Source organism: Aureobasidium namibiae (assembly GCF_000721765.1).
Source record: "Aureobasidium namibiae CBS 147.97 unplaced genomic scaffold scaffold_3, whole genome shotgun sequence".
Taxonomy (NCBI): domain Eukaryota; kingdom Fungi; phylum Ascomycota; class Dothideomycetes; order Dothideales; family Saccotheciaceae; genus Aureobasidium; species Aureobasidium namibiae.
In genome coordinates this window covers 1,101,104-1,114,316 of record NW_013581206.1, presented here as the reverse complement: position 1 = coordinate 1,114,316, position 13,213 = coordinate 1,101,104, and the positions used below count along the sequence as shown (strand labels likewise).

Here is a 13,213-nt window from a genome sequence, read left to right as displayed (position 1 = left end):
ATTCTGACAATAAAAAAAATGCGATACGGATCATCTCGCAGAGGATCAAGAAATACCCCGGGATTACGAGCAGAGTCGAGAAAGCATTCGGAAGAATAGAATAGCATAGCATTCAATCAAACGACGTAAAACTTCACAAGCAAATTCGAGTATCAATAGATGTGTCCATGAGCAGCCGCCCAAACGCCTTGCTTGATGCCAATAATTTACAATTTTTGAACAGCGGTCTGTAGCAGACTACCCAGATCGTTCAAGCCACCCTCCTCGGTCGTGATGATTCTCTTCGGGATCTCAAACTCGACCACAGGGGTCTTCTTCATCTCCTTGCCCAACTCGGCATCAATCAGACCTTGGTAGTTGTGATCCAAGAAATCCTCCATGTTGTAGTTCTTCTTTGTGAACTGCTCCTGAATGATTCTCGCCAACGTTGCGACGTTGGGATGGTAGTGTGAAGCCAGAGTCTCGAGCTCCCAAAGCGATGAATCAATTGCACCAGTCTCCATAGGATCGAGCTCATCCATGGAGAACGAGTCATCCATACCTTCGACTTCGAGCTTCTTGAGTTGCGCTGCGCCACGTACTTCGCGATGAATCATGAATGTGCAAGTACGATGGCGCAACAGCATGTTGTAGGTCCATGGCACAACCACGACAATCGCAGCAGGAGGCGCGTGCAGCGCTAGTCTTGACAATCTCTTGATGAAACTGGCGACCATAGCCGAGGGCAAATGTGTAGAGCTCATGAAGGTGTCAAGAAGGCGGAAGAAGCGACTGCGGTGTTTCGAGTGCAGTAGTGTGTCATCGAGCAGAGAGTAGAGTTTCGTGTAGAAGGCAGGGTAGTCAAGGTTCTTCTCAGCGATAAGGTAGAAGAGACCGGACAGAGCAAGCAGGGAAGTGGCACCGCCGGCATCGTAGCTGTCTGTCAAGAAATCCATGAGCGACTCGGGCTTGGTGAACCAGGGTACGATACGACTGGTCAAGTGGTGGAGAATAGATTTGCGTTCGTCCTTGGTAAGAGCGGAGCGGAAGATGGCAAGCCATGCCTCTTGTGCTGTCTTGCGATGCGATGATAGAGACAGGAGAGCGTGCTTGCGGCCCTCGGGAGTCTGTCCATACCAGTCTTCGAGTTGCGAGTCCGAGTCGGGAGCATTCTCGATTAGGAGAAGCAGCGAAAGAGCGTTCGAGACGAGTGTCTGGCGATCGTAGCCTTCAGGTGAGCGAGCCAGGATGTTTGCGACGGCGTAGAAGGTGAAGTAACGAACATCATCGTGCTCCTCGACGAACTTCTCCATGAACTCCTCGCGCGCACCAGCAGCATCAGCCGATGCCACGAGTCCCAGGATCAAGTCTGCAAAAATACCAGTCCTCCAAGCCTGCTCAGCACGGCGACCGTCCTGGGATGTCTCTTCCTTGACCAGGCGCATAAAGAGGGTCAGGGCAGTGCTCTGAAGCTCCTCGCTTGCCAGCAGACGACCCAGTTGTCGGCCGTACTCCTTGTACTGTGTCTTGAGGAAGTCGACCTGCTCAATCTCTTCCTCGTTCATGGTCTTCTGCCTGACCATTCGCTCGGCAGCCATCAGGCGGCAGAAGGTTCGGCACAGAGCGACGGCGGCCGTAACTCTCTGGGTTGCATCCTTTGATTTGAGGAACTTGATCAGGCTGGTGATGTTCGGGTAGTTCGACGGCGACTCGAGTATTTGTTGTTCTAGCAGCAGCATCTGTGCTTGAGGATCGTCTTCGCCATTGCTGGCAGGCTTTACTTTCTTCGACTTGGTAGGTTTTGCGACGGCGGTGGCATCGGTGCGCTTGCGCTTCTTTTCGACGAGTCCAGGCATATTGGGCTATCCAGTCTGTCCGTAACTTCCTTTTTCTAATTTCGAGGAAGGTGCTAGCGGAAGTCGGTCGCTCTTGGTTGCATACAAAATAATTTCTTTGGGGGTTGCCCGATTGGGAAGAATCAGGGCCGGGAATCGCCGCTGCTCAGAGCTTGACGACGGCCGATTGAAGCGCGCTGCCCGCTGGGCCAGCCATACGAGTCCAGTGAATTGCTGTCTATCCACACACCCCTCCGCTCTCTCCACACTCACATCCTGCACAATGGCCTCTCGTGTCGCTCGCTCCGTCATGGGCGCCGCCCGCGCGCGCCCCACCGCCGCCATCTCCTCGCTCAACAAGGCCGCCGTGCCCGCCGTCCAAGCCCGCCTGCAAAGCAACCAGCCCACTCCCTCGCCCGAGCAGAAGGCCAAGAGCATCCTCGACTCCCTGCCCGGCAGCAACCTCTTGAGCAAGACCGCCATCCTCTCCGCCGGTGCCGGTGTCTCGATCGCCGCCATCAGCAACGAGCTCTACGTCGTCAACGAGGAGTCCATCGTCATGCTGTGTCTGCTCTCCGTCTACACCGGTATCGCCGTCTACGGTGGTCCCGCCTACAAGGAGTGGGCCGAGGGTCAAACCAACAAGATCAAGAACATCCTCAACGCTGCCCGCAAGGACCACACCGACGCCGTCCAGAAGCGCATTGAGAGCGTCCAGGACCTCGGCGGTGTCGTTGACATTACCAAGCAGCTCTTTGCCGTTTCCAAGGTACTGCTGCAATGAAGAATATGCAAAATGTCTCATCAAACATACTGACATTGCTGCGCTAGGAAACCGCCCAGCTCGAGGCCCAGGCTTACGAGCTCGAGCAGAAGGTCAACCTCGCCCACGAGGCCAAGACCGTCCTCGACTCCTGGGTCCGCTACGAGGGTGCCGTCAAGGCCCGCCAGCAAAAGGAGCTCGCTGACTCCATCATTGCCAAGATCGGCAAGGAGCTCGAGAACCCCAAGACCCTCAAGCAGATCCTCGACCAGGCCGTTGCCGACGTCGAGCGCATCGTCTCCAAGGCTTAAATTCATCAAACTCATTGATTTGAGGTTTGAAGGTTCTTTGTAAGCTGACTTGAAGAGGGGAAGTTTTTGGAGAAGTGGAAACGAGGAACCAAAAGACAGAACAGCACACGAGACTCTTTTAGTTTTTGCAGAGAGTCTCGAGCCGTGTAAATAGATCCATCTGTGCTATAGCGGAAACACCATTTTCTTTTTCCTCTCCCGTCTCCCGTCTTTGACACACGTCGTACCGCCAACCTGTGTGCACCGAGAGACGTTCAATCAGGATACCCATCAAAACCACACCGCAGTAAGGGGAAACAGCAGGTACTAGACAGAGTGCTCAAGACACAGGACATGTAGTAAAATGAGATGGATAAACGAAACAAGACTATATACACACTCTGGGCCTATCTAAAGCCTATTAACGTGTTCTACTAGTAATAGGAGGGGCAAAAAAACAACAACCAACAAATACACCACCAGAACCACAAACCCTCAGCCTTTTCTCAATGTCCACGTATCAGATCTCCGGCGCTCCTAGAAGCCAAAGGGATTCTGTGGCGTCGCCTTGGACAGGTTGGCTCTGCCAGTGGGTTGCGGTGTCAGTCTAGCAGCAGGCTGCACTCCGAAGCGGACTGGTGGAGGAGGACCAGTCTTTTGGGGTACAAGAGGTTGCAGGCCGGTGGGTTGAGCAGGCATGGGTGGCATTGGAGGCATAGGCGGTGCCTGTTGTCCGAACGCGCCGTAACCATTTTGTTGTTGAGCGTAACTCTGGCCAAATTGACTCTGAGGTGTGAAGCCTGTGCGCTGAGGCTGGAGGGCTGGTGGGAGACCGGTCTGTTGAGGTTGCATTGGTGGAGGCATACCAAAGCCTGTTTGCTGGGGTTGCATGTATGATTGGCTCATACCAGTAGGCTGGGACTGGAAAACAGGACGAGGAGTAGGGTCTGCGAAAGGCGAGCCTGTGGCCTGGCCGTTGAGGTAGGGTTGTTGCTGGCCATAGCCTGTAGCCTGTGGCATCTGGTACTGTGCTGGGAAGCCAGTCTGTTGGGGCTGCATGAATCCTGTCGCCTGAGGCATAAGACCTTGATAACCAGGCTGCTGGGAGAATCCAGTCATCTGCTGTTGCTGGAACTGCTGCTGTTGTTGCATGCTCTGCAGGCTCTGGCCAGGAGGTGCCTGGTAGCCAGTCATCTGGGGTTGGAGAGCTGGTGGAGCAAAGCCTTGCTGAGGAAGGCCAGGAGCAGAAGCTGCACGTTGAGGTGGCGGTGCAATAATCGAGTTGCCTGTTTGCATTTGGTTCGGTGCTGCAGGACGCTGTCTCATGCCTGTCATCTGAGATTGCAGAGGGGAGGGAGCAGCAAGCTTGTCGAAGAAAGAGGGGTCGGCTCCAGTTCTTGCAGGCTGCTGTGGAGCGGCAGGAGGAGCCTGGGGCGTAGGTTGAGGTGCAGGTGTCGGTTGCAATGCGGGAGAGAGCAAAGACAGGTCTGACATGTTCTGAGTAAGCTTCGGTGGTTCAGGAGCAGCAGGAGCAGGTGGCGGCGAAGGAGCCTTTGCAGGGGCCGGTGCGGGAGCTGCTGCTTCAGGTGCAGTCTTTGACGGCTTCACGTCCCATGCATCATCGTCAAATCCAGCGGATGCAGCAGCTCTGGCTGGTGCGGAGGCAAGAGGTGTTTCGACCTTGGATATCTCGTCCTTCTGCTTGAATGCATCGGCATCGACAACATCGTTTGTCTGCACGGCAGGAGCAGGTCTTCCCTTTCGTGTGTTGTTTCTCAGAGCGCCGCCCGGTCCAGAGAAGAGACCGCCCTCGGCTGCACCATCTGCATCGTCGTCGCCAAAACTGACATTCTTCTTCTGCCCACTGCGGCCAAACTTGTTGTCCAGGTACTTCATCACACGAAGAATATCGCCTTCTTTGAGGCCGAGTGTGCGCAGCAACTGGGTGTCGACATCCGGCAGAATGTCCTCGCCCAATTGATCGCGACTGAAGGCTGCAGCATAACGCTCGCAGATCTGAGGGTTGACACCAGCGCCGAGGAAGAAATCGAACCAATCGTAATCAGACTTTTGTTCAACGACAGCACCTGATGTGGCACCGGATTGCTGTAGTCGCTCTGGTCGGTCCTTTCGCTTCTCAGTGCTTCTGCGTTTGATCTCAGAGAGCGGCTTGTCCTCGTCAAGAGAGACACCGGTAGCTCTCTCCACATATTCCAGGTCCTCGATGGCCATTTTGTTGACAGGGACAGCAATCTTGACACCATTTTGCTTGTGAAGATGAATCTTGCCATCCTTGAGGCCAATGAACTCAGCCTCAACCTTGAAAGAACCAGATCTGTCTGTCCAAGTGCGCACTCTTGCAGCGTTTGGCTCTGTGTATTGTTAGATCGTTACGCCGATGATCAAACTGATGGAAAACTTACTCGGCTTATCGCTTTTATCACTCTTGCTGTGCCTGCTCTTGCGGTTGTCTTCCTTGGCCAAACTGCTGTGACGCTCGGGTCTGCTTCCATCATCCGATTCGCGTATCGTTGAAGACCTCGCTACTTCCCTCGTAAGGCGCTGTTCCTCGAGTCTGTTCTGTTCGACAGTGGAACGAGCAGCGTTGAGACCAGTGTAGGCCGAGGATGGCTCAGGCAGAGTTCCGGTGATTTCAACATAGCTGCTGGGAACAACACCTTCTTTTCCATTCTTGAGTCGTTTGACCATCCACCATTCTTCGCTCTTGGTGTCGTCCAAAATAACCACTTCGTCGCCAATGGCCACAGTGACTTCGTCCTCTCCTTGAGCCATGAAATCATAAAGCATTGTACCCTTTTTCTTTCCGCCGGCGCCCGTGCCAGAACTCGCTGCCCACACCTCACGAAGGCCTTCAGCCTTTGAAGCGCCGGCTAATTCGCTCAAAATACCAATAATTTCCTGAGCAGTGTCCTTTGCGCCAGCGTGAAGGTCGACACTTTTACTAGGGCGTACCAGATCCAGGAAAACATGCTTGCCCTCGATCGAGTAGTTGGAAAGTCGATCGGCTGACCACTCTTGAGATGGACCATCTCGTGCCTTGGCAGGAGAAAGCGACACCAGGCCCTTGGCGAGGTTGATGCCCAAAGTGATAGGCATCTTCTTGTTCTTTCCCAGATGCGAGACGACTTCGGAGATGTTGTATAAACGGAAACCACCAGGCGATCTAAGAGCAGCCTCCTCGTCCTCAATAGCCATGGCTCTGTTGTATGGAAGTGAGGTACTGACACCTTGCGGCTCACGCTCAGCTGGCGAGTACATGGGTGAGCGAACAGGTTCGCGTGAGACAGCTGAGATAGGTCGTGGAGGCATGCTGGGTGCTGGTTCGTCTTCGGACTCATCTGGGGTGTACTGAGGTCGTGAAGGTAGAGGTGGAGAAGCGAGTCCACGATCCATAGGTTCTTGATATGAGCGCGCCTGGGTTTGTGATTGACCAGTCTTTTGTGCAATGATGCCTGCCAGAGCAGCGGCAGGGTTATGTACCGGACTCTCGGGCGGGGACTCGTTCCATTCAGCTTCTTCAGGCTCAGGGCTTGCGACTTGTGGTCGTACGGGCATAGCAGGAGCAGCGGCTGAGGCGGCGGCGGCGGCGGCGGCGGCTGAAGCCTTCTCGATGTAGATGGCGGGAGCAAAGCCGTATTGTCCATTCAGACCAACAAGCGTCCAGTCTTCATCCGACGTGTCGTAAACATCCAACCGAGCCTCTTCGGGAAATGAGAGCTCTTCATCAGTCTGCTTGGTGTAGTCGTAAAGGGCCTTGGCTTGGTACAGAGGATGCGCCTGGAGAGAAGGGTCAGCGAAGGCCAGCAAGAGAGGGCTTAGAGTAGTGACGGACCTGGTCGATGTAATTGTTTGGAATCAAGCCCTCTGGCTCGTCTTCTTCATCCGACATGGCCTTCTTCTTTGCTTTCCACCAATCGTCGTCCGAGTTGTTGTCCAAAACAAAGAGCAGGTCCCCCTCGGTCAGGGTCAATTCGCCCTCGCTCTGGGGCACATAGTCGTAGATGGCGCGGTATACACCGAGAAACGCCATTTTATATGTGAGGGCACGAGGCTGAAAGAATTAGGAGAAGTGTTTACAGCGGGTCGCCGGAGGGTTACAGGCGCAACCAGTCGACGGCGTGTCGAGAAGGGATTAAGGGAGGATGACAAGTCCCAGACGCAGGATTGCAAGGAAGCGATAGATGTGGGTGAGTGGTTTGCGCGTCCGAGGAGGTCGAGAGCGTCTGCAGACAGTCGACGGGCACGCAGAGATGTGCTTCCAGCGCGAGAAACAGAGATGGGTGTAGTATTCAACGTCCAGCCATGACGCTGTCCCGCGGCCGTTCCATGCGACTAGCTAACCCCCACTGAAGCTTTCTTATCGAGCATGCGCCTTGGCAGGCTCTGTATGTATGCCCATCTCTCGACGATATTACATTGACTTGAGAGTGATTTGTCTGCGACTATCGATGATTGCCGATGACTCCAGTGATACTACTTCCATTGACTTTGACACAGATCCTGAGCAGTATCCAGCTACATCATCTCCATCTGGAAGCCAACGAAGTGTGCTGTGCTGCTCAATGAACCAGCGTCGACGTTCCCTACTCGATACCGACTTCATGTTCCAGCCGCGCATTGCCGTAGCCCAGGGCTATCTCGCTTGGTTCCCCTCACGTCTGCCAATCAACCTTGCTCTTACATTCTTAATTGCGATCTGTGCCACACTGCATGCATGCTGAAGCCATCTATAACTCTGGAAGCTCTTTCCTTTCTGACATGTTTCGATCCCCTTCTTCCAGCGTGAGCTTGCCATCCCAAGGAACCATCGCTGCGCACGCCGCGTACCTATCCAATCCCAGTTCGCTTCATTCACCTTTGTAATGACTACGACTTTGATTTGAACTTTGAGTCCTCCACCATGTCAACACGCCGCCGCCCCGAGCTCGTTGTGCTAGACGGCCGACCGAGCCTCACCCCTCTCAATCAATTGCTCGCTGAGAACATGCTGAAAACGACAAGATTATACGTGAGACGCCGTACCCGCCAGTCGGCACAACTGCTGGCCAGAAAGTCCATATCGTATTGGCTTGATCAAAAACAGCCTCGCTCCATGGACTCAACATCCACTCATGCCAATTCTGCTTGCGACCGGCTTTTCGCTGTACAGGAACTTGCTGATGCTATCTTCGCCCACCTCGACTTTCATGACACTTCATGTTGTTTGGCTGTCTCCCGCACTATCCGACATGCAGCTCAGCAAACGAATGCGTCTGTAAGATTGAAAATGCCTCTGGTCGAATGCGAAGATCACCATCTGCTCTACATGGAGAAGCAGCTCGATCTCAGTACCTCGACGTCGGATTGGCAGAGACAGCGCTTTTTCATGAATTCTGGAACTGTTGTTTTTCCGAAGAATGCTCCAGCGCCATTGTTGATTTCGATGTACGACATCATGAACACCATTGGCGAACCTTGCCGACGTCGAGTCACTGTCGACATGTGGTTCTCGGCTACTGGCCACACTCCCAAGGACTTTACGCTTGACGGGAGCTGGCTCAACCTGGCTCTACCATTGCCGGATATCGTCGTCTGGATCGTTAGCATAAGTTGTGATTGTCATAGGACTGATTCCTTCTGCGATAAGCTGGACTCTGACCAGAGTGTGGGTCGTCGTGCTTACAAGAAAGGCACGTCACTCGTTTTCCCGTACAAGCTTGTCACCGAGAACGGGGATCACTTGAGGCAGATAGCCAAGTATTCGAGAAAAGCATATCGCATGCATCGCCACTGTCGGAATGACCATGGTGATGCTCCATCTGGACTGTCTTCAATCACCTTCAAGGCGCTGAAGAGAAACCAAGCCGGGTTTGATCTATTAGACACATCAACACATTCGACTCGTCCTTCACCAAAACACCGGGCAGATCCATTTTCCACGACATCACCACAAGAGAAGACCAGGAGAGAGACCTTACTCGACATCGGCCAAGAGCTTGCCCCAAAACAGAGCATGAAATGGAGTCTGATGATGAGGAGGATACTTTCACGCGAGAAGCTCTTCAGAGAAAATATACCTCCAGAAGAGTTCTTGTATACCTTGGAGAAGCTCGGTCGGCTCTCAACATGGGACCGTTTCATGGGTCGGACCGAGGTGAAGTTAGGCTATTGACGATCACCCTGTGCTCCAGTTCCAAGACACTCGGCTGCTGGTATCCTAGGCCCGTCAAAACAGTTACCTAGTCGACTGATACGATTCAGCTCCAATCCGAGTCCTGAAACATGTGGTGTCTCATGACAATCGGAACATGCATTGCGTGCTTCCTCCGCATCACGGGTTTGCCTCGAAAGAGAGGCATGAAATCTGACTCGATATCTTCTCGACAGTGTACTGGATTATCCAGCTGCAATATAGCTACATCAAAGTTATCCAACATCCCTTTATCTCATGGAACTTTGTGTGACTATGGAGTGACTTCTTCTTCTCCCTCCTGACTCTTTGGTTCGTCTTCCACACCCTTCCAACCAGTAGCCGCTTGTACAAGCACCATGATAAGTGCAAGACCAGCAGCGGCCAAGAACAATCCTCTCAATGCGTCTTCGTAACCAGCGACAGCCTTGGCTCTCTTCGCTCCCTTCAGCAGACTGACCATAGCTGGACTGCCCAAAAGGCGGCGAATTAAATCGGCATCGCTGTCGTCAAACTTATCCTCCAACGACTTTCTCAAGATGCGGGTGAAGAGACCACCTCCAATCGCACTGCCGAAAGATCCAGCAAAGCCTCTGAAAGTAGCGATAAGTGAGGTGGCGATGTAATGTGTCGAAGCTGGCGTCAGATGTAGAAGATGAGCCAGTGTGTAGTTCATCGCTGCGCCAACGGTGAGACCATTCAAGAACAGCAGCAATATGTACAGCGAAGAAGATGCTGCAGCAGTCGAGAGTAGTGCAATGCCGACCAGCGTGAAGGGGAACAAGAGATACACCGTCACACAGGCAAGGTAGAAACTGCCCTGGCGACGAATGTGGAAGACGCCCACAAGAATGCCTCCGAGCGCAAAGCCACCGTTCGTGGCGATGAGAATACTACCAGCAGCGGCGGGAGCCCAGCCACGTACCGCGAGAGTGTAGGTAGGGGTAAAGAAGAGAACACTCCATCGGGCCATCATGAAGCCGACCGTGCTTAGGCAGGTAAAAGCCATGCCTCGAGATTTGAGCAGCGTGACTGGGATGATGGGGTCGGTAGCCAGATAGATCTCGTTGAGAATAAACGTCGCCAAAGCGATGATACTGAAGATGATGGGCAAGATGGGAATGCGACGAGGGTTCGAGAGTGCTGAAAGAAGCAGCACAATGCCAACGGTCAGTGTGAGAGCACCGAGGTAGTCCAACGTGCCTAGCTTCTTCCAGATACTCTCTTTGCTGTTGCCTCTAGCAGCAGAGAATTGAGTTGGGATTGCCAGGTAGAGGGCTGCACCAGCGACAGCAGCAAGCGGAGTCTGCATCCAGAAGAGTGCTCTCCAGCCGACTCTGTTTACCAATGCACCTGCAACTGTTGCTCCTACTGCCACACCGACCGTGAAGCCAGAGTTCAAGAGACCGATAACAGCTCCACGCTTGGTTGGCCCGCTGAGCTCGAGTACGACAATAATGGATACTGTGAAAACACCGGCAGCTCCGACACCCGTGATAATACGCCCAACAATGAAGCTGGCAAATGTTTGCGCGAAACTAGTAAGAAGAGCACCCAAACCCAACACCATAGCGCTAGCACTGATGCAGTTTCTTGGGCTGAACAGTTGGCTGAGCTTTCCGGTCAATGGTGATGTAGATGATACCGCAATGAGATATGCTGATGTAAACCAGCTGGTTTTCTCAAAAGCATCGAGATCGGCTGCGATTGTTGATTGTGTTGTAGTCAGGAGAGAGATGTTCGTAGCTGATGCGTGTCAGTTGTTCGTTCTCTCGGTCTCTAACAACCGTAGTACACACCTTGCAAGAAGATCAACGACCCCAGAGCAACGACACATATTGCCGCTCTTGCTGCAGATATGCGACCCGAATCGTCCTCAATCTCACTGTCGGGGAGGTACTCATTGCCTGCATCTACCGTACTCGGTTGGGGACCGAGCAGTGGCGCCCGCTCGTCCACTGGCTTTGTGGTAGCACTCATCCAGGATTGAATCTTCTCCGAGTCCCTCTGGTAAACAATTGACGCGAAAGTTTGGTGTGGATATCGATGACGAAAGTAAACGTAGGAATTTAGCCGTGAACCAAAAGATGCAAAGGGGTTCAAGTTGTTTTAATAATCTTGGAGGTTGAGAAACAATCCAATATCTCTGTGGCACGAAATCTTGACCTTGATCCAAGAGAAATGACTAGTTTACGAGAAGCAAGTAGATGAATGATAGGCCTGCGGGTTGATTTGTCAGATCAGGAAGGTGACGGAGGCGGAGGATTCTTCGGGCCGAGGCTGCCGATATAGATCTGTCTGACCTCACCTGGCTCTCTCCTCCCTCGACATGTCCTTGAGATGTGATGGAAATTTTCTGTATTTGCTGGCTAGGCACCTGTGCTTTGAGAGCAAATGTCATCCGGCGCGAATCAAAGTTTACCATCCCGCCAAAGGCTGGGTCGTGGGCAGCGACGATGCTTCACCTTGAGCAGCATTTCTAGAAGGCGCAAAGAAGATATGGGTTATTACTAAAATGACAATTCGTCTTCTTCGTTAATATTCGAGCGTCTTTGCTCAATAAGATCCTTCGCTCAGTAAGTGTGTCTGTATTCATGTCCCCAGTTTGTCTCCTTGATCATCATTGATTGCGCTCGGGAGATTCGATACAGACCGGATCAGTCTGCTCTTTATACTTCCATCTTTCAGTTTCTGGAGTATCCTCCAGATCAAAGACCACACCATTTACAGTGGTGGGGAGCCTGAGGTGAGGGTTTAGGGATCTCTTTCAGCACACGGAAAGCGAGCTCAGGGATTTCTTGGAACAGCTTGTCATGCATCTTGGACTTCTTGACCTTCTCCAGATGATCTGCCAGGAACTTTGCTACGACCGTCTTCAAGCCCTTCTCGCCCGCTGGCTCCACGGTCTTCTTGAAGATGATGTGGCACGCTTCAATGAGTTCTGGATGTTGCAGCTCGCGTTCCAGACTATTGCGGAAGCCGACCATGACGCTGGATTTCAGCGCTTCGATGAAGTACTTCTCAGCAAGGACGTAGATTCGGGCCAGAAGGACAAGGGATGGCTCGACGTGGACAACCTCGCACTCCCAGGGCGAGATCACTCGAGCTTTAGGAGATAGCTCGAGATGGTAGAAGTAGTGGATCATCTCTTCGACGATTTCTGGGTCATCTCCATCGCCTAGGTTGTCGAGATTGCCTCCGTAAGGTTGAGACTTGAGGTCGAGAATACCAGAGACCGCTTCCTAAACATGTTTTAGATGGCCGCTATGGTGCAACTGAGCGATGAGAAGTACCTTGAACGAGTGATTGTCGCAAGCCTTAGCAAGCACCTCTGAGTGGGAACGAAGGATTGCTCTGTGAACCTTCAGACTCTTGTCGCCGCATCGAATCTCGAAGTCGGCACGGTCGCGATCGTCCCACAGCCTTCAATCAATTAGCCGTGAGGGTAGACAACTTCGGTGAAACACTTACTGCTCGAGGATTGATTTGCTGATATGGGACCTGAAGCAATCGATGCCCCAGGATGCCATGTCATGGGCTGTGGTTGGGAAAGTCCAGTCATCCGATGAAGGAGATGTACAGCGTGAACTAGGTGGGGGTGATGTGGAAGTCATGACTCTGGTAGGGATGACGTGTCGTGTAAGGAGATGGAAGGTGAGACGAAAGATGGAGGATGTTTGTAGGAGAGTGTTGAGACCGAAAGATCAGAAGTGTATATAAGAAGCTCGTACTGTTGACAGTTGACGGGTGAGAGTAAAGTGAAGTGTAGGTTGGAACCGATGGTGTCAGCAGAAGAGGAGCGAATTTGGTATATAAATCGCAATTGGATCAGTGTAAGACTCCTCACTCACATGGAAATAGGAGCTTGTTTTTGTATGGTTGCTCTGCTGTGATGGCCTCTGCTACCTCAAAGTCGCTGGTTACTGTCATTCACTGCTAGACGCTTCTGGCGGACGAGTATACAAAGGTGCTTAAAGGCAGGTCTTGGAGTGCCTTCCAGAGCCCGACGGCGATGTAGAAGACAAGAAATCGTGTGAGCATACAAATGAAAGAAACACTATAAAGCCTTTCAACAGATATCATTCTCGTACTGGTCTAGAAGCATTATGCGATCTCCCATACTCACGGGAAACGCGATCAACCTTGGCCGCCCTTG

General features: G+C 52.6%; 6 protein-coding genes across 6 annotated transcripts; 2 read left to right on the top strand and 4 right to left on the bottom strand.

Annotated features, from left to right (window-relative positions):
• Nucleotides 1-206: 206 nt before the first annotated feature.
• On the bottom strand, nt 207-1,835 carry M436DRAFT_61462 (nucleolar complex protein 4; the record flags this gene model as incomplete). The annotated part of the gene is made up of 1 exon (XM_013574874.1): nt 207-1,835. The coding sequence occupies one exon, from the start codon at nt 1,833-1,835 to the stop codon at nt 207-209; it is 1,629 nt and encodes a 542-aa protein (XP_013430328.1).
• Nucleotides 1,836-2,097: 262 nt separating this feature from the next.
• On the top strand, nt 2,098-2,888 carry M436DRAFT_79448 (ATP synthase subunit 4 mitochondrial precursor; the record flags this gene model as incomplete). Its single annotated transcript, XM_013575061.1, has 2 exons — nt 2,098-2,583; nt 2,646-2,888. 2 exons carry the CDS (start codon nt 2,098-2,100, stop codon nt 2,886-2,888), a joined length of 729 nt encoding a protein of 242 aa, XP_013430515.1.
• Nucleotides 2,889-3,404: 516 nt separating this feature from the next.
• M436DRAFT_40550 (uncharacterized protein) lies at nt 3,405-6,918 on the bottom strand (the record flags this gene model as incomplete). The annotated part of the gene is made up of 4 exons (XM_013574746.1): nt 3,405-3,667; nt 3,734-5,239; nt 5,276-6,665; nt 6,721-6,918. The coding sequence occupies 4 exons, from the start codon at nt 6,916-6,918 to the stop codon at nt 3,405-3,407; spliced, it is 3,357 nt and encodes a 1,118-aa protein (XP_013430200.1).
• Nucleotides 6,919-7,788: 870 nt separating this feature from the next.
• M436DRAFT_39688 (uncharacterized protein) lies at nt 7,789-9,039 on the top strand (the record flags this gene model as incomplete). Its single annotated transcript, XM_013574594.1, has 1 exon — nt 7,789-9,039. One exon carries the CDS (start codon nt 7,789-7,791, stop codon nt 9,037-9,039), a length of 1,251 nt encoding a protein of 416 aa, XP_013430048.1.
• A 292-nt stretch (nt 9,040-9,331) lies between these two features.
• Nucleotides 9,332-11,037, bottom strand: M436DRAFT_39677 (putative major facilitator superfamily transporter; the record flags this gene model as incomplete). Its single annotated transcript, XM_013574591.1, has 2 exons — nt 9,332-10,803; nt 10,857-11,037. 2 exons carry the CDS (start codon nt 11,035-11,037, stop codon nt 9,332-9,334), a joined length of 1,653 nt encoding a protein of 550 aa, XP_013430045.1.
• A 728-nt stretch (nt 11,038-11,765) lies between these two features.
• On the bottom strand, nt 11,766-12,671 carry M436DRAFT_70561 (uncharacterized protein; the record flags this gene model as incomplete). Its single annotated transcript, XM_013574963.1, has 3 exons — nt 11,766-12,299; nt 12,351-12,480; nt 12,529-12,671. 3 exons carry the CDS (start codon nt 12,669-12,671, stop codon nt 11,766-11,768), a joined length of 807 nt encoding a protein of 268 aa, XP_013430417.1.
• Nucleotides 12,672-13,213: the final 542 nt, after the last annotated feature.